Source organism: Falco naumanni, chromosome Z, assembly GCF_017639655.2.
Source record: "Falco naumanni isolate bFalNau1 chromosome Z, bFalNau1.pat, whole genome shotgun sequence".
Classification (NCBI taxonomy): Eukaryota; Metazoa; Chordata; class Aves; order Falconiformes; family Falconidae; genus Falco; species Falco naumanni.
This window is the reverse complement of record NC_054080.1, coordinates 18092107-18115098: the sequence shown is the minus strand read 5'-3', so window position 1 is coordinate 18115098 and position 22992 is coordinate 18092107. Positions and strand designations below refer to the sequence as shown.

The 22992-nt window shown below is 42.2% G+C and overlaps 1 protein-coding gene across 3 annotated transcripts in view; it reads left to right on the top strand.

Moving 5' to 3' along the window:
• LOC121081027 (methylthioadenosine phosphorylase) overlaps positions 1–13221 on the top strand; it is a 32257-nt gene extending 19036 nt beyond the window's left edge. For all 3 annotated transcript variants that reach the window (XM_040579635.1, XM_040579636.1, XM_040579637.1), the window contains 4 exons: positions 1509–1611; positions 5070–5309; positions 5839–5961; positions 12305–13221. In XM_040579635.1, coding sequence (XP_040435569.1) covers positions 1509–1611; positions 5070–5309; positions 5839–5961; positions 12305–12343 — 505 coding nt within the window. In that variant the 3' untranslated portion in view covers positions 12344–13221. The remainder of the gene's footprint in view (positions 1–1508; positions 1612–5069; positions 5310–5838; positions 5962–12304) is intronic.
• The last annotated feature ends 9771 nt before the right edge of the window (positions 13222–22992 follow it).

Genomic DNA, 22992 nt, shown 5'->3' with positions numbered 1-22992 from the left:
AGGATTGCAGCCTTCCATGCAGATGAGAAACTGTTGCACTCTGAGAGTCACGATGCTTAGAGTTGTCACTTGTTCCCATGTAGTTTATATGTATGGTGCTAAACATAGTAGCATTTCTTTATTAGACCACCTAGTGATGTGGCCATTCTCTCCAAACACAGGGTATCTGAAAGTTGGAGAGTAGTATTTATACATATGTGATCTTTCCTTGGGGCTTTTCTGAGTGAAAGAGTCTGACTAACAACATCTGAAATCCTATAATGTAGGAAATGGTTTATGACTTTTCCCATTTCCTCCAATTCTAAGTAATTCATTAGCAGACACTGAAAAAAAATAATGTGTGAAATCAGATACATTCTATTTGTGGCTCTTCAATATCCCATAAAGTAATATTAGTGTTTCAACTAATTTTTAACAGCTGTATCTCATTTTGCATGTGTTTTTAATTTGCTGACCTCTTTCCCTATTTTACAATCTCATCCTTAAACCTTTCCTATTGGATCTTTCTGCCCGCCCCCAAATCTAACATGTATTTAAAACCTTCTTTTAAATATTTGCTGGTGACTTGGGTAGGGACCTGTTGTGAGCAGTATTACCAGCAGAAATTTTTTATTTTAACTGTGGATTGAATTTGGCTCTTGCCTTACTTTTTCTCCTTATAAAGTGCGATATGTGACACATTGTGGGAAGAATGGAATGTCTCAAAGAATTTTGTTCCAGAGGGGTTTTGCCATCCAGTTGGCTGAATTATCATGAGGCAGTGCATTTGAAAGTAATGGGATATGAGTAGCAGTTCCAGTAGTTGTCAAAATGACATGCTGGATGGTAATTTCTGCTGCGTGTTTGACCATTTTGTGCAAGGAAACAGCTTCTCAATTGAAAGAAGGGAGAAAAAGGATTCTTCAACTTGCAAGCTGCCAATGCATGTGTGTGATCTTTCTGAGAATATGAAGACATCCTGTTCCAGAGGTTTTCTGGTTGAATTCACACCTCTTTTGTTCAGGAAGCTGTTCCTATAAATTCCTATCCTTTCAATGTGGGAATGCAGTGCTATGAACAAGCTCTATTTTGACTAGCTTTGTGGTAATTCAGACTTGATTCTTTCCCTTCCTGAAAGCTCACTGTATTCTTTTTTCCAGAGATTACTTGTCTGACTTGGCCATTTTCTCTTCGGTAGAATTGCAGCATAATGTGGCTATTTGTGTCATTTAGGAGCAAATCAATATTTCAGCAACTTGTTAACAATAGATTTTCTCTAATTAATTTCTCTAATCTAATTAGATTTTCTCTAATTAATAATGCACTGCGGAAGTAACAGATTTATGCTCTTGAGCTCGGTTCTGAAAGATTTGTAGAGGTAAAACAAGATTACAAATAAGTCATTATTATCATACTGATAACTTTTGTTCCCTCCCAGGAATGCTGTGGTTTGGGATTTTTGTAAATTTCTTGCTTTCCCTTCTGTTTTCTCCCATTCTTTTCTCTGAGCATGTTTTCTGTTTTTCTAGGACAACTAAAAGACACTGTACTTTATACGATGGGCAGCATTCCACTCTTTCAGGAGTATGTCATATTCCAATGGCAGAGCCATTCTGCACCAAAACCAGAGAGGTTAGTGAATTTTGTAATAGTATTTAGAAATGTTATTTTTATGATGCTTTTTTGTGATATAGTAGGCTATGCATTGTTAGAACACAGAGGCAATCTGCACCTCTTGATTCGTGTTTCTCAGATATGAGATGCTATTAAGGAAAAATATAACATTTGAAAAGCATGGGAAGTAAAAATCTTCTGTTTATAGGAGCTGTCTTCCTAAGGAAGGTATGCAGAAGATGTCAGTTGCAACCTAGATTTCCCTGGGATCTTAACAACAGGACAAAAGATCTTTATTTATTAGGTAACACGCCAGGAAAGCAGCAAAGTGGACAAAGGTGGAAGGTGGAATTAGGAATTAGTTCTGTTTTGGTCTGAATAAAAGTGTACCTATGGTAGAGGCACTTTACATAATTAATAGAGAAAATGAAATAAACAGTGCTTTAACGTTCACAGACATTACAATATTGTATTTGTGCTTTTGTGCATTGTAGCAGTGGGTGGTAGTGGAGAGTTGAGGTTTAGTTTAAAGAATGTTAACCATAGAAGCAAGCCAAATTACAGTAGCTTTCTATTCTTACACTGTTATTTAAAAGTTAAAAAACTTAGTTTTGCCATTTCAAAAACACTTAGACTAAGCAGTGTAAAACTGCTGTGTTTTCTACACCTGCATAAGCTGCTGGGAGGAGTGTATCTGTGGTTAAATATACCGCCTTAACATATTCTTAGAGTTGAGGAAAAGGGAAGATGAAGATTGAACTGTGTATTTTGTGCTGTTGTATAATGCTGTGATCACAAGCTGCAAGGAGGTACATTCTCCAGGGGCACAGGAATTCTTAGAGAATCGGTCACACCCGTCTAAGAGACCTGCTGTCTGTGCAATCAGTTATTACAGCGAGCAGGACAAAGCTGAATTGTGAAGCAAGTGGCCCAGTCTGTACCCAGAGCATGTACAAATATTTGTACTACTGAGCTCTTTTGCCTTTGTCACCAATTCACTTCAGTGTCATTAATGTTTTTGTTAATATCCACCAGCACATCCACAGCATTGCTAGTAGAACAATGCTTCAGTGCACTGAGAATCAAGGTGTTTTGCAATGAAGTAAAAGACATTTTAAATCGCATCAGGAAACAAACCACTGCATGTTACACATGTGCAGGCTTTTGCCCTTCTTCCATTGAGCAGCAGATTATGCAAAATACTTCATTTTTCATGCGACAAGAGCCTAGCCACAATGCTCTTACCAAAGATTAGTTGGCATATAGTGTCTTGCTGACTTTGAGCATGACAGGTACAAGGAGTTCATTGAGACCTAACTGTACACTTTCTGAATTGGATTAAAAATAGTGTGATTACTGAAGTGATTTGCAGTACTTCACACTGTGCCTCTTTCTCATTTTTTAAAACGATAAGTACCTACACATAAGCCATTTCCCAAGGTTGCAGGAAATATACACCAAGGCTACTTTTCATTCAGTTATTAAGTAGCTAGAGACAATGTTCTTTGGTATTATGTTTTTTGAAAAGCCAACAGAGAAATGTGCCTTTTCAAACAGAGAAAAAACATTTAGGTACTTCCCAGTCTCACATGTGATCATTATCTCATTAGCCTATGCATTGTAATAAGCCTAACAGATGTTTTGAAGAACATGTGGTTTTGAGCTCTTAGTAAGGCTGAAAAGGGATACTTTCACTTCATTTCAAAATACCAGATAAAAGTGACATAAACTTTTTTCCTGGAATGATCCCTAAAAACTGTTGGGATCATTTCAGCCCAGTTTATCTAAATCAGGGAAATTTCTTAGATAAATGCAGTAATAATAATAATAATGCCAAAATTGTTGATGTAATAGACTATTTAAGGAATTTTGCATCAAAACATCTCAAAACTTTATATTCAATTACATTTGTGCAAATACATGAAAATACTTTGTTTTATTTGATTTATGCACTGTAAATTAAAGGAGAATCTGAAAGGAGTTTATCTTTTCTCTGGCTGCAAATTTTTGAATAACATGGGGTGTCTTCATTATTACTGCTTTCAGAAACTACAACATCTTGGAGTAAAGTCAGAACTTTGTAAAGAGTTTCAGGGAAACACTGCTCAACTGTGCTTTAAGTCAAATGACAATTTAAGTTGTCTATTGATTTATTAACAATGTGTAATTAACTGGCAATCAGTGAATCATGTGTTCAGAATGAATATCAGTAATATACTGCAATATTAAGTGTGATTAATCTTAGATTAATTTACAGCATGTTAATAAACACCTACAAGTTTTTAAGTGTCCTCTTGTGGCTAATCTCCAGAAGTTCTACTTTACCTCCACACACATTTGCACAGTTGCATGCACAGATACCCTTCACCAGTGCATCTGGCTTACATGCACACCTACCCTCTTCTGGGAGCTCAGGTTTACCTGTTTACAAGCACCTGCAGTGGGAGATGCGGGTACTCCAGCTTTATCTGTACTTGTGCTGCTCCACACATTCACTGATACACAGGCCAGTGAGGAGGCATCCCACAGGTCACGCAGCATACTCAAGGTATTGCATTTTATTGCACCTGTGTATGTTGAGTGCAGGCTTCTCACAGCGTTTTGCACAGAGGCTGCTCCACCCAGCCTGTGTGAAGGTCATGGTGCTGACAAGTCAGCTTCTAGTGGCGTCAGAGTAGGTTTTCACTGCTGCTGTATTGTAAAAGCTCTCTCCTGTCCTGTCACAATTTTTCATGCTGCTTTTATACTTCTTTACAAGGTTTTCTTTTCTGTTGAAGGTCATTTTAAACAGATGTCATCACAGTTACTTTCTCCTTCCTACTCAGGATAGTTACAGGTGTCCTAGTCCCACTTACACGTGCTGGTATCCACTTATTCCTACTGTATCAGCTGGTGTTACCAAGGCCATTTACCAAGAGAGAAAGTCATGATGATTCTGCCATATACAAGGTCCTAGTCGGAACTGTAAAGATTAATGTGAAGTATACGGCTCAGTCACCAGCATGGGAAAATGTGATGACAATTTCTCTACACATTCCTGGAGTAGTCTTTGAAGTATGTGCTCATAAAGTTTTACTTTCAAAGAGTAAATACCCTGTTACTGTTCTCACCAGCACAACTCCACCATGTGGTAAATTAGTGCTCTGTGGAGCATTTTCACTGTTCTGTTTTCAGTGCAAGCATAGCCTAAATATCATGCAAAAATCCTGTTTTCTGGTCTTCTTGGTCTGCATTGAAAACAGTAATCCAACTGATATTAGCAAAATCAGATGAGTTCAAGACAATTTCTGTTAGTAGAACTGTTAATTTATTTTGCTGGATGAGAAAACTGAAACTGATCCTTGGTTTTGGACAGCTGCAGCCATATAAAGCCATATATAAAGCTAATTTCTTTTGTATGTAAGTTTTTTGATGGGATGCAAAAGTAGTCCACCAGGAGAATTATTTCCTGTTCCTGATGTTTGCATGTTTTGCAGGTTCTTATTGAGACTGCCAAGAAGCTGGGGCTCCAGTGTCATTCCAAGGGGACAATGATCACAATCGAAGGCCCACGTTTCAGTTCTCGAGCAGAAAGCTTGATGTTTCGCAGCTGGGGAGCTGATGTTATCAACATGACCACAGTGCCTGAAGTGATTCTTGCGAAAGAAGCTGGAATGAGTTATGCTAGTATTGCCATGGCAACAGATTACGACTGCTGGAAGGAACATGAAGAAGCAGTGAGTGAAGTTTTTTTCCTCTGGGTCTTGTCTTGATCTGGATGAGAACCTGTAATTTTGATAAGACATCACATACTGAACTAAATCAGTTCGTACTTACATCAGTATCACTGAGTAATTCTGGAAGAATGATTGTGAAACTAAGAACAGAATCAATTGTTGCTACTTCATTCATTCTCATAAACTTGCCTCACTACTAGCAAACTTTGTCACCTCTTGTCTGAATCAGGGTGTCTGTGTGTATAAAGCTCATGAACTCTGTGTATGAGCTTGTCTTCCTGTAATTGAGCTGGTGTTTTTAATTTTGCAGCTCTGTACAAAACAATGTATCTGCTTTAGTTCTTTTATTTGTGTAACATAAAATCAGACATACACCCACAGAGGAAGTTTTTACTGGCTAAACAGATAGTGGCATTTTAAGGCTTCACCTTTTCACTTAGAGATGTCTAAGTTAGATGAATTTATTTGGGTATTTAAAATGTGTGCCATCAAAATTGAGAGACATCACTCAGTTTTACTCTGTTTCTAGGTTTCAGTGGATAAAGTTTTAAAGACGCTGAAAGGGAATGCAAATAAGGCTACTAGTATACTCCTTACTGCTATACCTCAGATAGGTTCCATGGAATGGACTGACACCCTGCACACCCTGAAAGTAAGTACACACGTGAGGCTGATGAGTACTGGGCATAATGTATGCATATATACACATAATGCAGGTATATGTTCCAAGATATTTCTGTTTAAGTCATAACAACTTAGATGTGGTGGTTTGATCTTGGCTGGATGCTGGGTGCCCACCAAAGCACCGCACTATCACTTGCCTCCTCAACTGGACAGGAGAGAGAAAATATAATAAAAAGCTTGTAGGTCAGGATAAGGACAGGGAGAGATCACTCGGCAATTACTGTAATGAGCAAAACAGACTTGACTTGGGGGATTTTTTTTAATTTATTGCCATTCAAATTAGAGTAGGATAAAGAGAAATAAACCCAAAACTTAAAAACACCTTTCCCCCACCCCTCCCTTCTTCCCGGGCTTAACTTCAAACCTGATTCTCTCTACCTCCTCCCCCACAGCAGTGCAGGAGGATGGGGAATGGGGGCTGCGGTCAGTTCATCACGTGTTGTCTCTGCTGCTCCTTCCTCCGCAGAGGGAGGACTCCTCACATTCTTCCCTTGCTTTCAGCATGGGGTCCCTCCCAGGGAAGGCAGCTCCCCACAAACTTCTCCAGTGTGAGTTCCTTCCCACAGGCTACAGTTCTGCCTGAACTGCTCCAGCGAGGGTAGTTTCCACAGAGTGCAGTTCTTCAGGAACAGACTGCTCCAGTGTGAGTCCCCCATGGGCTCACCAAACATGCTTCAGTGTGGGCTTCTCATAGAGTCACAGCCTCCTTCGGGCATCCCCCTCTCTGGCGTGGGGTGTTACACAGGCTGCAGGTGGATATCTGCTCCATTGGTAACCTCCATGGGCTGCAGGGTGTACACCTCCTCCCCCTTCTCCACTGACCATGGTGTCTGCAGACTTGTTTCTCACACAGTCTCCGTCTCTGTTCTGCTGCAGTGTGTTCTGCAGGGGTTTTTCCCCTTCTTAAATACGTTATTCCAGAGATGCTACCACCGTCGCTGATGGGCTGGGCCTTGGCCGCTGGTGGGTCCATCTTGGAGATGACTGGCATTGGCTCCATCAGACGTGGTGGAAGCTTGTAGCAGCTTCTCACAGAAGTTGCTCCTGTAGCCCTCCTCCACTACCAAACCCCTGCCATAAAACCCCAGTACATTAGAGTAGATGCTTCAACAAACCAAATCCACCCAAGATGGGCAAACAAATTCATTAAGACTCTCACAAGCTTTATTGCAAAGGTCTAGCTTCAGTTTTACAAGAAGTGTTACAAAAGTGTTAAAAAAAAAAGGACATCTATATATGGTTGATGAAGTGTTATCTTTCATAGCACAGATAAGATAGCAATCTATGTAAGTATACAAAATAAATAACTGTACCTCTACTCAGCTTTAACTTAGATCTTAGAAAAATGGAGAGCCAAGCAGAGAAGACTGGACCAAACCAAAACTGTTGTGCTCTCTTTAATATGGAGGAGGAGGGCAGTCTGTTACAAGATGTGAGTAACATCCAGTTTGAAATTACTAGAACTGTGTTCTCCCACAAGTTTCAGATCCACAATGCATGAATTAAAAAGATGGAAGAGAAAAACATTTCAAAATATATTGGTGAGAGAATTTTTAGGCAGAACATTTCTTAGATGAGAGTTTACTTCCATGTTTTGCTTCACCTCTGTTTCACAAACATGCTTGAGATTAATCTGTGGCTGTAGCATAGAACAATGATAAAACAGTTTGGATGTCCAACTTCTTGACGAGCTTTTAATGACAAATAGCTGCTTCCAAGAGTACAAGAGTGTGAAGCACAAGAGCAACTGAGGATTACATTGAGGCAGCATGGGAGACAGGAAAAGAGAATTGGAATGTGAAAGACAGAGGGCAGACACAGGTGGACCACAAGGATCTCAGTGGAAGCAGCAGCAGTCTGAAAAGGAGGAAGCTTGTTGAAGAAAATTATCAGCAATCTCTGGTAACGCTCTCCTCTCTTAGGTTCTTTCGTTCTCTTTTCTGAAAAATCACTGTGTTGACTGAAATTGGAATGGCTAAGAAAGATGAACACAAACATGTCAGGTCTTCATATACCTGAAAATGTGTCCCTGAAATTCAGCTGTCAGCAGAACTGTACATACTGTAAAAATCTTCCATGTCTTCTGACTGGGATCAAATTCTCAGGTTTGTTTCCAGTCTGGTTCTCTTGCCACCTCTAGTCAGGTTCCTAAAGGAAAGACATTTTAAGGAAAATTTACCCTAGATACTTGCAAGCATACTTTACCAGGTCAGGTTTGTGGAGGTTCTCCCTGGAATGAGTCTTTTGCTGATTCTTCACTAGAAAACCTACTTTTTATTAGGAGGCCTTGGATTGTGTTTATGACTATTCCTTAGCTGATTATCTGAAACAGCTATTATAATGTCCCCTCTATCCCTCTATACATTTGTGAGAGGTAACTGACTTTTCCCTTGCCCCTTTGCAGTCTTTAGGCAGTTGAGTCATTCATGAATAAGGGAGACAACAGAATGAGTATTCCTTCTCCCATCTAATACACAGAAAATATTTTCAGAGGACTGGACCACACTTTTTGTTTAATACAGATGACTAGCTATACAAAAAAAATGTCAGAGTATGAACAAAATGTGCTAGATATTCCTCAGCTACTTTGAACGTGCTGGTAGGCAAGGAAATTTCCCAAGTATGCTTAAGTACTGAGGGATCTGCCTGCAGTTCTGCCAGGTGTACTTCAGTAAGCAGTGTCCTGTTGCTTTCCTTTGCATGATTGTCTTGATTCTTCATTGGGAGTGAAATAGCCAGTGGATGGAAAGAGCTGGCACTGAGTTTGTAAGTTTCCCCCTTAATGAGTGCTAACCCTTCTTTCAGTTCTTTGTCAGCTGTTTAAAACACCGATTCAAGTGCTTCCTCCAGCTCAGTCCCTGAAGTACTGTTTGCCGAAAGCAGAAAAAAAAAAGTCCATTTTAATGTAGCTTCTTAAACTCTTTCTCTTAAGCATCTGCTATTGCCTGTTATCAGTGATGAATATTAAGATAGTTTCACTCAGCCTTGGCAATTCTTACATCTGTCCTCTTTGATGATAGTCACTTGATCTGAGTGATGATATACTGAGAAAGGGAGTTGATCTGAAGGTATTAGAACTGGAAATAGGAACTAGGCATTGGTAGTGGGGACTGGGATTTTGTGTCAGGAGAGTAGGACTCACAGTTGTTTCTGATTCAATGCAATCAAGTACTCTGGACAAGTGATTGAAAAGTCTGATGCTTTGGAGGCTTTCTCTGATTTTACTTAGGAAGGGCAGGAAAGGCTAAAAATCTGTTCTGTGGCATGAAATGGTAGTAAAGCAGGTGAAGGATTGGTCCTAGGCTTCTGTCTTAATGAATAAGGAGAGAGGCGCTTTTGCAGTACAGCGAGGAGATGTGCCTCTGTATGAGTGTGTAGTTGAACCATAAAGAGTTTTAATTTTAAAACTCTTCCCTTTGTAGATGTGAAGTGTTCTGTGTATTTTACTCCGGGATTTTTGAAGGTCAGATGAAAACTGAATGTTTTTTTTTAACTGATCTCTTTTGGAGGCACCTTTTCTTTGAGCTTGAAAGCAGTGCCTCTTGCATGCCCTGTGGTAACATGGTAAGGAGCACAGTCAAGGAGCAAGACTGCAGCTGGTACTCTGCTATCAGTGACAATGTAAAGCCACGCCAGCCTTTATCCAGGCCACAGCTGGGCCTCTTAAATGGGCATTTGCCAGTGTCTGTTTCTAGTGTTCAGGGAAGTGTGTGAAACCATGAAGCTCTACATGGACGCAGCTTTTCCTTTCTGAGCTTTGTAATCTGGCTGCTGTGACTGAAGGAACTTTACAAGGCAGGAGAAAATATGCTGCCATTCTCTTTGTCCAGCTGCATTTATCTGTTTCCTGCCATGGAGGTGTGCATCCCACCCACCCACACACATGCAGCGGTGTCACCTGTGAATCTCACAGTAGTCTTTAGGAAACAGTGGAGTGTTGAAGCAAAAATCTCCAGGGCCTGCCATCCATTCATTTTCATGTGTCTTTCCATCTGTGATTCGCCAGTGAGTTTAACTGTAGTTTGAAAGTTACCATTTTTTAACTTCCTAAGATGTCTTCAGGCCAGTATTTCCTGGCTCTGTCGCTGTAAAAAGATACCATTCTCTAGGCTCAGATTACATAAGTTTGAAAAAAATTCTGGAGTAAACTTCTCCGCAGGCACAGCATCTTCCTACAACCTGTCATTCTGAGATGTGGCCAGGGTACAAAGCCCTTACTCTTTCAGAACAGGCTATGACCAGATTGTATTTATGACATGGATCAGGAAACACAGATGGTGCTATTGATTACAGTGGTCCAAGTGATTTCTAGCTGGTGTCATGGAAATTTCTGGATAGGGTGGGTCAGCCATGGATGATGTACAGCTGGATCTGCTGTTCACTGAGAAGAGTTTAGTGAGGCAGTAACCACTGGCAGTTGTTGCTGTAATGCTCATGAAACAGTGGCGTTCAGCATCCTTCGGGGAGCAAGGAAGGCAGTTAGCAGAGTATGGATGCTGGAACTGAGGTGAGCATACTTGGGTTTAACCAGTGAACTCGTAGGTGTCATCTCACAGGAGGCAGCTCTGAAGGGGCAAGGACCTCCAGAAAGCTGGCAGCTCTTTTAAGTGCAGCATTGGCCAAGCACAGGAGTGGTGCACAGAAAGACTGATCAGGAGGTTCACTTGGCTGAACAGGAAACAGGGCTCTAGTGTGAAAATGCAGCATTCAAGGGTTGGAAGCAGGGACAAGCTACAAAGAAGGAATCCAGAAGCAAGAGCAGACACATAGGGATGGTTTCAGGGGAATCAAGGCTTGCCTATAGTTGACATTTGGAAGGGACATCAAAGGCAACAACCACTGCATTGATATGAAAAGCTGACAAGTAATTATGGCATCATTGTTGAATGAAGTATATGAATTAGTGACAGCAGACAATTTCAGAAGGGAACCAATATAGTAGATTCTTTCTTTGGTAGGCAGAGTATTGGTGAGAGAGGAGAAACTGTCTTGTTGAAGGGAATTTTACCTCATAACAACTGGGAACTGAACTCTGTGCCTTTACTACAGTAAGGTTCAAACCCATGAGGATAGGGAGAAAATCTGTACTAGGATGGTAAAAAGAGTATCAGGTTAGAACAGATTTTTCTTTACAGTGTGGTTGTAAGAAAATCAGCTTGTGGTAAGGTGTCAGAGCTTCTGTGAATACTCCTCAGGTAAGCTGCTTGACTCTGTGAAGACACCTGCTGGTACTACCTGCCTTTTTTGAACTTCTGTACTAGCCCACGTGAACTGGTATTTGTCAGAACAGTGTTGTACTTTGATAAGAGAGCTGTGGCAAGTGAATACTGTAGGATAGTTTAGATTGGGTAAGGTATCTGTGAAGGTGTTTCAGCACACTTCATCACTGACATACTTTAGTATGTTTGGTAGCTAACAATTTAAAGGGCATAAAGGTTAACATTTTTCAGTCGTTTTTGTAGTCTATCACAAACTGAAACTGTCGTTTGTAAGTTATGTATGTGGAGCTCTGATCTTCTAAATATTCTTGCATAATTTTCTTCCTTAAAAATATCTCAGTGAAATCAGTGAACATAGTTATGTGACCAGAGTCTGTTGACTGAAATGGATTAAGTGGAGGGGGAGAGGGAAAATTCATCAAGACTTAAACTGTAATTAGATTGGTCTATATACTGTGGTCCTTGCAGGCTAAGGATCTCTCAAGAAAGCTGAGATTGAAGTGTTTCTCGGGTCGTACCCTTGAATGTGGCTCATGTCAAAGTTGCCTGTCCCTGCATAACTCAAGTATTTTATTAATACGCAGTCAGTGCACCCTTAGAGAGAGGTTTCTGTTCTTCATAGCTGTACTTCAAAACTGAAGAAGAAACATATAGAAATAACTTTTTTTAAAGGAACTTCAATTTTCAGAGCATTCTTACTGTATTTGTAAAGAGCTTTCTATGAATGTGATGCAGGTAAGCCAGTAGGCTAGCCTTAAAAACAAAAAGCAAGTTGCACAATTTTTCATTTGCAGCTTGTGAGCCTGAAGTCCTTCCTTTAGTGTTTCTGCAATGTGATTGTTGTTCACAGTACCAATAAGCCTGTTACATAGGTTTAAAAAGGTTGTAATGACAAGTCCTTGAACTGTTGTAGGGTATGCCCTCCCTGTAATTCTTTCAACTCTTGTGGCGCGGGGGGATGTTGGAGACACACGTGGAAGGAGTTATATCTATTTGTAATCCAAACTGAAGTCTGTATGCCTTTATACTGAAAAGTAGTTCTGCTCTGCATTGGCAGAGGAAGCATTCATCTACTTTGACTTTGTATTTCAGACGACAGTGCAGTGTTCGGTCATCCTGCCAAAGCAGTAACAACCTGGATGGACCTTGAAGTTTGGGTGTTCACAAGGAAGAGTGGATCACTTCCAAACTTCCAGAGCTTTTAATATCTTCAAAAATTGTTACAAGCATAAGAATGGAGTACATGTTGACCAATGATGATGTGTAAGAGAGCTGTTATAATCTTTTATCGTGCTTGATAATGTATAAGGTGGCTAGTTAGATTTTGAGTATGTTTTGAACTAGGAATACCTTTACTGTCAAGCTGGATCAGACAGCAGCTGAAGAAGAAAGTCAGTAGCGAGTTACCATCCTCTATTCACTGATAAATTTTAGTTCATGGAAGAAAGGAAAGGCTAGGTAATACTCTGTTGCAGTTTCATAAAATAAGATCTAAGAAAGCAGATTCATAGATGAGCTATTTGCTTTGCTATTTCTGGCTCTCATCTTTTCCTTCAACAGTGCAAATGGTTACAATATTAGACTATTTTTATACATTATCCATGTTTTTTATTTCAGTGATTTTTCTAAAAAGCAGTGGGTTTTGTTTATGTGCTATAAGACTAGAAGACAGGGTTTAATAATTGTGTCAGTTCTTTCACAGCAACAGTTAATGCTGAATAAATGAATGTTCTCATTAAAAAAATGTATGTAATGCCTAAGCCAAATTTGTGCCTGAAGATGTACTTACGTGACTCACAGGTAGTACAGAAAAGTGTGTTGCTGCCAGTGTCCTGAACACTGTGCTGGCCCTTTGCTGCTTCGTTTACCTGACTCTGGTCTAGTTTTTGTTTAAGTGATGAATGTGCTCGAGTGCTTTGAATGTATGCATTTTGTTTTTTAATACAATTTGACATCAATAAAAGAATCTGTCTAGTAAATAAAACAAATGAAAGCTATGCTTCTCCAAACCGTGTGGAAGTTGGGGGTGTTATTTACTTCTAGTTATTAGTGAGTGAATTTTGGTTGTCTGACTGACTTTGCCATTCATGGAACAGGCTGTTGGTGGCGATACCTTGTAAACACCGCTTTTAGAAAGGCCATTTTTAGAAAATACTGTGCTGCTTAGAACTTCAGGTTCAAAGTCCATGAAACAACAGGGATTGCTGAGACAGAAATGGATCAGAATGTAATCCAAGCCTAGCATGGGAAGATCAGAAACATGAAGGGTACAGATTCTCACAATAATACATTAAAAAAAAAGGAATTAATACAAAAGAAAATATTTTTTTTAAAAAGGCAAGTAAAGGAAAATAATTTTTTTAAAAAAGCAAGCATATAATCTTTTGAGCTTGCTAGTCTTGTACTGTTAGATGCCCAGTCTCCCGCTGTGAAAGTCTTTCAATTTGAAAGTTAACCATCACAGAAACACGGTGGGATAACCTGCATGACTGGAGTGCTGCAGTGGGCGGCTGCAAACTTCAGAAGGGCCAGGCAAGGGAGGAGAGGCGGTGGGGTAGCTCTGTGTGTCAGGGAAAGTTTCGACTGCCTAGAGCTGAATGATGGTGACAGTAAGGTTGAGTGGTTATGGGTAAGGATCAGGGGAAGGGCCAACAAGGTGGATACCCTGGTGGGAGTCTGTTATAGACCACCCAACCAGCATGAAGAGGCAGACGAAACATTCTACAAGCAGCTGGGAGAAGTCTCATGACCACTAGCCCTTGTTCTTGTGGGGGACTTCAACCTACCAGGTGTCTGCTAGAAACAACAGAGCAGAGAGGAAACAGTCTGGGGGATTCCTGGAGTGTGTGGAAGACAATTTACTGGCACAGCTGGGCAGGGAGCCAGCCAGGGAGATGCCCCACTAGCCCTGCTGTTTGTGAACAGGGAAGGACTGGTGGGCAATGTGGTGGTCAGAGAACATCTTGGGCATAGCGATCATGAGATGTTTGTTTTCAGTTCTTTGAGAAATAAGGAGGGGGTCAGCAGGACCACTGCCTTGGACTGCTGGAGGGCCAGCTTTGAACTGTTCAGGAGCCTGATTGACAGAGGCCCTTGGGAGACAGTCCCAAAGGGCCAAGAGGTCCAGGAAGGCTGGACATTCTTCAAGACAGAAGTCTTAAAGGAGCAGGATCAGGCCATCCATGTGCTGACAGATGAGCCGGTGTGGGAGAAGGCCGGCCTGGCTGGGACTTGGAGGGGGGAAAGTAGAGTTTAGCACCTTTGGAAGAAGGGGCAGGCAACTCTGGAGGACCACAAGGATGTTGTGAGATTATGCAGGGCAAAGATTAGAGAGGTGAAAGCCCAGCTAGAGCTCAGGCTGGCCACTGCCATAAAAGATAACAAAAAATGTTTTTACAAATATGTTAGAAACAAGGACAACCTTCATCCTTTATTGGATACAGGGGGGGAACATTGCCACAAAGGGTGAGGAGAAGGCTGAGGTACTTAATGCTTTCTCTGCCTCAAGCTTCAATAGCAAGACCAGCTTCCCTCTGGGTCTCAGCCCCCTGAGCTGGAGGACAGAGATGAGGAGGAGCAGGATAAATTCCCCACGGCCCAGGAGGAAACCTGCTGCTCCACTCACACACAAGTCTATGTGGCCGTGTGAGATCCACCTGAGGGCACTGAGGGAGCTGGTGGGGGAGCTCGCCAGGCCACTCGCCATCATTTATCAGTAGCCCTGGCTACCAGGGAGGTCCCAGAAGGCTGAAGGTTAGCCAACATGATGCCCACCTACAAGAAGGGCAGGAAGGAGGATCTGGGTAACTACAGGCCTGTCAGCCTGACCTCAGTGCTGGGGAAGGTTGTGGAGCAGATCGTCCTGAGTGCCGTCATGTGGCATGTGCAGGACAACAGCTGGGGGATCAGGCCCAGCCAGCATGGGGTTATGGAAGGCAGGTCCTGCTTGACGAACCTGATCTCCTTCTGCCAGAAGATGACTCTCCTAATGGATGAGGGAAGGGCTGTGGATGTTTTTTAACTGGACCTCATTAAAGCCTTTCACACCGTCTCCCACAGCATTCTCCTGGAAAAACTGACTGTTCAGGACTTGGGTGGGTGTGCTCTATGCTGTTAAAAGCTGGCTGGATGGTCAAATCCAGAGAGTGGTGGTGAATGGAGTTACATCCAGCTGGCGGCTGGTCACAAGTGGTGTTCCCCAGGGCTCAGTGCCGGGGCCAGACCTCTTTTAACATCTTTATCCACGATCTGGATGAGGGGATCAAGTGCCCCCTTCAGCCAGTTTGCAGATGACACCAGGCTGGGGGGAGTGTTGACCCTCCTTGAGGGCAGGAGGCTCTGCAGAGGGACCTGGGCAGGCTGGAGCGATGGGCCCAGGCCAGTGGTGTGAGGTTCAGCAGGGCTCAGTGCCGGGCCCTGCCCGTGGGTCACACCAGCCCCACGCAGCGCTACAGGCTGGGGCAGAGCGGCTGGAAAGGGGCTGGTGGGAAAGGGCCTGGGGGTGCTGGGTGACGGCCGGCTGGGCAGGAGCCAGCAGTGTGCCCAGGGGGCCCAGGCGGCCAGCAGCACCCTGGCCGGTGTCCCCAGCAGTGTGGCCAGCAGGACCAGGGCAGTGACCGTCCCCCTGCACTGGGCACTGCTGAGGCCGCCCCTCGAACCCTGTGTTCAGGTCTGGGCCCCTCTCTGCAAGGGGGACGTAGAGGGGCTGCAGCGTGTCCAGAGACGGGCAGCGGGGCTGGGGAAGGGGCTGGGGCACAGGTCTTGTGGGGAGCCGCTGAGGGGGCTGGGGGTGTTCAGTCTGGAGGCTCAGGGGGGACCTTGCTGCTCTCTACAGCTGCCTGACAGGAGCCTGTGGGCGGGTGGGGGTTGGTCTCTTCTCCCAGATAACAAGCGACAGGAGAAGAGCAAACAACTTTCAAGTTGCACCAGGAGAGGTTTAGATTGGAGATTAGGAAAACTTTCTTCACTGAAAGTGTGGTGAAGCACTGGAACAGGCTGCCCAGGGAGGTGGTGGAATCACCATCTCTGGGGGTATTTAAAAAAATGCATAAATGGGATGCTTAGGGATGTGGTTTAGTGATGGACTTGGCAGTGCTGGGTTAACGGCTGGACATGATGAACTTAGAGGTCTTTTCCAACCTAAATGAATGTATGATTCTATGATATTCTCCCTAACAAAACCAGTGCAGGTGGTTTTCAGACGCTGGGGAAAAGAGCTTAACCAACTTCCCATATTTCCTAGTGTTTTTTTAAAGAACTTAAGATTGCAGGAGCCAGAGCTTTAAGATTGACAGGAAGAAGGCTAAAGATCTAACATATACTATGCTTCATACCTAGCCAAATCAGATGGCTAGCCTTAAAAATGGTTTTCACTGTTGTTATCTTTGCCCCCAAGACAGTTTTGTTAAATGGATTGGAGCCATAAAGTTCAAATTTGGATGTTCTAAGAGAAAGTTGTTTCTTGGTTTCCATTTTCAATCCCTCTTGGGTTTTTTTTACATTCCATAGTGCCATATAAAGATAATTGTTGTGTTAATTTTCTTGGTTTATGTACTAAGTACTTACAGTGACACAGGATAGTCATAGAGCAGGTCCATAGGTAGTGGAATTTTATTATACATTTCTGTTATAAATTCTTCACTTCACATGCAAGGCTGGGTGATAACACTCGGTAAGGACAAGGAGTTGGCTGGATGGCTGCATCCAGAGAATTACAGTCAATAGTTCAATGTTCAAGCGGAAACCAGTAACAAGTGTTGTCCATCAAGGCTCTGTACTGGACCAGTACTGTGTAATTATCTTCATCAACTGCATAAAATAGTGGGATTGAGTTTGTGAATGACACCAGGCTGAGTGATGTGGTTGATCCACTAGGGGGAAGGGATGCCACCCAGAGGGACTTTGACAGGCTTGAGGACTGGGCCCATGCAAACCTCATGAAGTTCAACAGCACAAGGTCCCACACACCTGGGTCAGAGCAACCCCCTGTACCAATACAGGCTGGGAGATGAAGTGCTTGAGGGCAGCCCCATCAAGAAGGACTTGAAGGTGCTGGTGGATGAAAAACTGGACATGAGCCAGCAATGTGTGCTTGCAGCACAGAGAGCTGGTGGTACCCTGGCCTGTATAAAAAGAAGCGTGGCCAGCAGGTCGAGGGAGGTGATACTGCCCCTCTGCTCCACTCTGGTGACACCCCACCTGGAGCACAGGCAGCATCCAGCTCTGGAGTCCTCAGCACGGGAAGGACACAGACCTCTTAGAGAAGGTTCAGAGGAGGGCCACAAAAACTATCAGAGGGATGCAACACCTCTCCTATGAGGAAAGGCTGAGAGAGTTATGGTTGTTCAGCCCAGAGAAGAGAAGTCTCCAGGGAGACATTGTTGTGACTTTTCAGTACTTGAAGGGGCTCATAAGAAAGACGAGGACAGACTTTTTAGTAGGGCCTGTTATGATAGGACAAGGAGCAATGATTTTAAACTGAAAGACAGTAGGTTTAGGATGGACATAAGAAGTTTTTTATAATGAGGCTGGTGAGACACTGGAACAGGTTGCCCAGAGAAGCTGTGGATGCCTCATCCCTGGAAGTGTTCAAAGCCAGGTTGGATGGGGCTTTGAGAAGCCTGGTCTAGTGAAGCCTGGTCTAGTGGAAGGTGTCCCTGCCCATGGCAGGGGGGTTGGCCAGATGACCTTTCAAGGTCACTTCTAACCCAAACCATTCTATGATGCTATGATACCTGTTTGCTCTGTCAGCATAGGCTTGGTATTTGAAGGTGTTTCATGCAGAATTAGTATAAAGTCAATAACATGGTGGTAGTGTGTAGTGTGTTTTTGCAAACTTTAGCATGCATTTTACACTCTTTGAAATGTATTAGGAAATATTTATCTAGCAGACTACACAACTAAGATGGTAACTGACAAGAAAGGCATAGGTAATGTTTCATTATATAAAGAGAGGTTAAAAAAATGGTTCTAATTGTCCTAAACAGTCCTAAGAAATTTATTGAATTTATTGTAGGAGGTACTGCAAGTATGATAGAGAACAAGAAGATACACGTTTCATGTACTGCATTACCAAAACCAAGTACACATTCTAGCAGAGAACACTGGTCATCCTTAAAATGTCTTTGATTTGACAGGAATGAGACAATGACATGACTTCACTGATACAAATTACCTCCCTTCTGTTTGACTGTCTCTCCATGACAATTTTGGTTTTTTACAACCCTCATTCAGTCCGTTTGTTGTGATGGATTTGAAGTGCCTTCTTGTGGTGCACAACATTGACACCGCTCCTATACTGTAACATCAGAATCAGTGTTAACAAATACTAGCTTGGGGTTCCTGGTTTACCATCTTGGCCTGGATTACCAGGATATAGGATGCTAAATTGTTGTTGCATAGTTTTCAAACATCTCAGGCTCCAAAATGAATGCCTCTCAAGGTTGACTGACATCATTGCTCCTCTTACAGAGACTTTGTCTAACCTGTTACACCGTTCCTGCTACAGTTTTACATTTGACATCTCTTATACCAAATATTGCCTCTTACAAAAATTAAGAAAGCTTTCAAAAGGACCTTCCAGGACCTGACTGTTTTCTATGTGTACGTTTTCTGAACTGAAGCAAATGAAGCAGTTTCTTTGTGAGTAAATTATGTGCCTCATGTAAGATGGATTAGAACCATGGAAAGCCTAGCAAAGTAGTAGCTAATGAAATTTAACTTTACATTTTTCAAGCCTAGTTGTCATTCCTCAGTGGCATTGTCCTAAACTAACTCATTGATTTGTATGGCCTGAATGCTTTCAAGGCTTCTGGGGGAAATATATCACCCCTAGAGCTAGCAGGAGCTGCAGAAGAACACGTCAGTCTTTCATGCTCCACTTCATGGCAGGATTTGCCATGGAGGAATAGAAAAATGTGGCTGGGAAACAGTGGGTATGTTAGAAATAAATGCTGAAAGCATAGTTTTCTTCCCCACATATACAAAAGGGAGACTGAATGGAAGTAAGTGATTGTAATTAGCACAGGTGCACAACACAGGAGCATACTGGTATTAGCCAAGAACTGGGAAATACAGAATCAGTAGCCAGCTGATTCCTTGTAGAATTTTCCACTGGGTTCCAAAGGAAATGCTAGAGCTTGGAACTACACGAAATGTCCAGACCCACACAGACCACAAGCAGAAGTGTCACTGCAGAGTAAGTTCAACATGCAAATAACAAATGCAAGAGGAAGACATACACCCACTTGCAGGATCTTTTGTCCGACTGTACCACCAGTGGCATTCATTAGAAGTTCTGCTTCATCTTGGTGCATGTGTCACAGGCAACAGATTTCCTTTGAGTGAAGAAACTTCTGGATATGGATGTGGTAGCAATCAGACCCAGACAGCCCTTGTCTATATTCCAAGCCAGCACCCCACACTTACTTCTGTTACAGGTGTTTGCTGTCTGTGACTGTGGAGTTGTTATTGTGTCCTACTTTGCTTCTCACTGGTTGTTTGGATGTTGTATTTTGTTTACCCTGGCTATCCATGGCTTTTAAAGTCCTTTTTTCTTGGAGGAGATCTCCATTTATTTTGCTTGGAGCATCCTCCAGTGTGTGTGTTAACAGTATAATTTACTGATACCAATGCAATATTGTGGGTTCAAATATGGCACAAACTAGACCATGAGGCAGGCCATTTGGTTTACCCTTTTCTTCCCTTTTCTGTTTCCTCTAAATCATTCTGCACAGCCTAACATTGATCTGTTTCGCTACTGTGAGATTGCCCACTCATATGTTATTTTCACTTAGATAACACTTCCTGCTGTTTCACATTAACAACACCAAAGCATCGCTCAGCATCAGCACAGGTGGCATGTGACATCAGAGTTTAGCTTTCATACTAGTATTCAAAACAGACCTAAGAGCGGTTGGGGTTCCCAGAACTGTACCCAGTGTGAGAGTGTTTTCTTTATCAAAACCAGCTGAATATCAGTAAGGGGGGAAATTAATTCAGGAGGTCATCAGCACTGGGTGGGATCAACCCTCTAAGACATAAATTCTGGCTTAACTGTTTTAATGACTTCCTCCTCTCCCCGCTATCATTGCAATACTGACTGAAGCAGGACAGTGCAAGAGAATTGAAATTAACACTTAATCCATCACTCTTTTGCCAAAGTCTGCAATGTAGGTAATTGTCAAGTTCTCCACCACCCTTGCTATGAATTGGCTCAGGCAATTTGCAATGCAAGGCCATGCATGACTAGGCATAACTGGAAATACGTTTTCTGTCATAAATTCCTGTTTTCTGTCAAGGTGTCATAGAGGAGGCCCTGCTGCATGAATTCAGGAGATCACAAATATTCCCATGTAGAATTGTTCACAGGTATTGGTGGGACTTTTCAGCTCCCTACAGTGCATCTTGCGTACTGATGGGGCTGCTGTCCCCCACCTCTCCTTTCCCTCCCTGATGCTTATTTTTGTTCTGGCTCCAATGCACATCAAACCCTTTTTAGGTTTCATCAGTTCACAGAACAAACTACCAAAAAATTTAGTCCTTTCCCAAAAATGGAATAGCCTCCACTCTATTAGCAAGTTAAAGCAGGTCATGAAAGTATGCAATGTGTGCATCAGCACAATGGAGCTGCATGGCCAAGTGGTGAAAGAAAAGGGCTTTTCCTTACAGCATCTGTGAAATATGAAGTCTGCTAGCTCCCCTGGAACTGCACTCCAAAAGAAAAGCAATTTCATTTCCAGCAGTCTTGAACTGACTTAACAGTCTTGAACTGATCCTGTTTCTATGTGAAAACCTTTAGGGTGAAAAAAATCAGACTTTGGTTTGTCTGTTTTCTGCTAATTCTTGTAAATGAACAATAAAGTCATTGTTCACTTGACTGATTCCTAGCATACAAGTGGCCATCTGGACCTCTTGCTCTTTGTTAAATTGAATGGGAGAAAATAACACTAGTTTGGTGTTTTTACTGAAAGAGAGTAAAAAGATTCTATGTAGGTAAGAAAGCCCACACTTGACTCTGTATCTGTATTTTCTATTGATTTTCAATTTTATTCTCATGAAACCAAGCAATAAGGAATAACATTGCTCTTGTGATTACCACTGAATACACAACCTGCTTCCAGAAACTTTAGGCAGGCATGAATGACACTATGACTCTTCTGACTCAGTCTTCTATTCAGGGCAGAGCCAGGTAAATGCCTAGGATCTCAGGAGCAACACCAGAAAACAGAATGTTTGAAATTTATGTGGAATAAATCTGAGTAGAAGCCAGAAGTTTCTCCATTTTTTTTAATCACCATCGTCTTTTTTTTTCATGGCTAGCTAGACCAGGATTTTCTAGAAATTGTAATTGACTGACATGAAACACAAGAGTAACTTCTGCATGCAATTTTTGTGAACGAGCTTGCTGGACTAGTCTGTTTGCAGTATATTCTTTTTGGATGCATGCACCTCTCAGTATTTTCAAATGTCTCCTGCCTTATGGCAGGCATTCCTCATGGAATCAGGTTTCTCCTACATACTATTTAGCATAAAATTATTTAGCTTGACATGTGGTAAAATAGTTTGTCTTGCTACCAGTGAACAGAATTGCACGAACATTTACTGAAAACCGGAGAAGGAGACTGAATGTAAATGAAGTACAGTCATATATTGTAAATTGTGTGCTCCTATACAGCTGTAGAAAAGCAATGGATAATGCAAATCTGTAGAACACTGTGATGTCCACAGTGTTGAATAGCATTGCTTAAGGAAACAACATGATTTTTAAAAAGCAGTGGTTTCTATGTACATCTTGAAAAGAGGAAACAAAAGAAAAAAAAAACAACCAAAGTTTGGGCACAGTGTTCGATCCCCAGATTTAGCAACTTATGGAACCAAGAATAATTAATGCCTGTAGTAAGTGAAAAGTATCTTGCAGAACACGTGAAGTCTTTTGGTTAGTTTCCTTGTTTGGTCTCCTACAGTATGGTTCCTTTAACTCAAGGAGGAAGACATTTGATCTCATGGAAATCTTCTAATTTGACCTTAGAATCGGTGTTTTATTAATTAGCCCTTTATAGGAAGCAACTTTTGTATGGGTTTTTATCCACTGTGTAAAAAGGTTCTGAAATACATTTTATTTGTTTTCATAGTATGGTCCAACATCGATAATCATTCTTTTGCATCTGCCTGAAGATAAACGAGCAAGATAAGCCAGTAAGAGGAAAGCAATGGTAGGAGTGGCTTTCCTCTTAAAGTGCATGTGAGAAGGACAGTGGAAGCAGCTCTGTCCTTGGACCTGATCTATAGTCGAGACAAATTCTCCACTTCATGGTGTTATTAGTACCTTGGCTTGACTCTTAGTTCCTTCTCTGGTCCTTAGGCTGCTCAGAGCCTAAGGTGAAAACAGATGTAAAAAACCACATAAAGCTAGCAGTGTTTAAATGCTTGATCTCTGGAAGCAAGGAATGCCCTCCCATGATTTCCACCAAACAAGGCCCACTGTATGACTGTAAGTGCCATTGCTCATCAGCCATGTGCACTGGATGTCTGCAGGGATGAGCTTTGTTTTAGAAGCCCAACAAAACCGTTGATCCATGTTGGCATGCAGTGGGGTAGAGGTAGATGTCCATTGTGCATCCTTTCAGGCTTAGGCAAACTCTGCCATATTTGTCTGATCTTTTTCCTGGCACCTCTTCCCTGAGCTGGACCTGCCTCTTTTCCCCATGTTCTGGCCACTCTGTGCCTCTGCCCCATTCTTCCTACTCTCAACATGCCTGTTTTCTGACCTTTTTACCCAG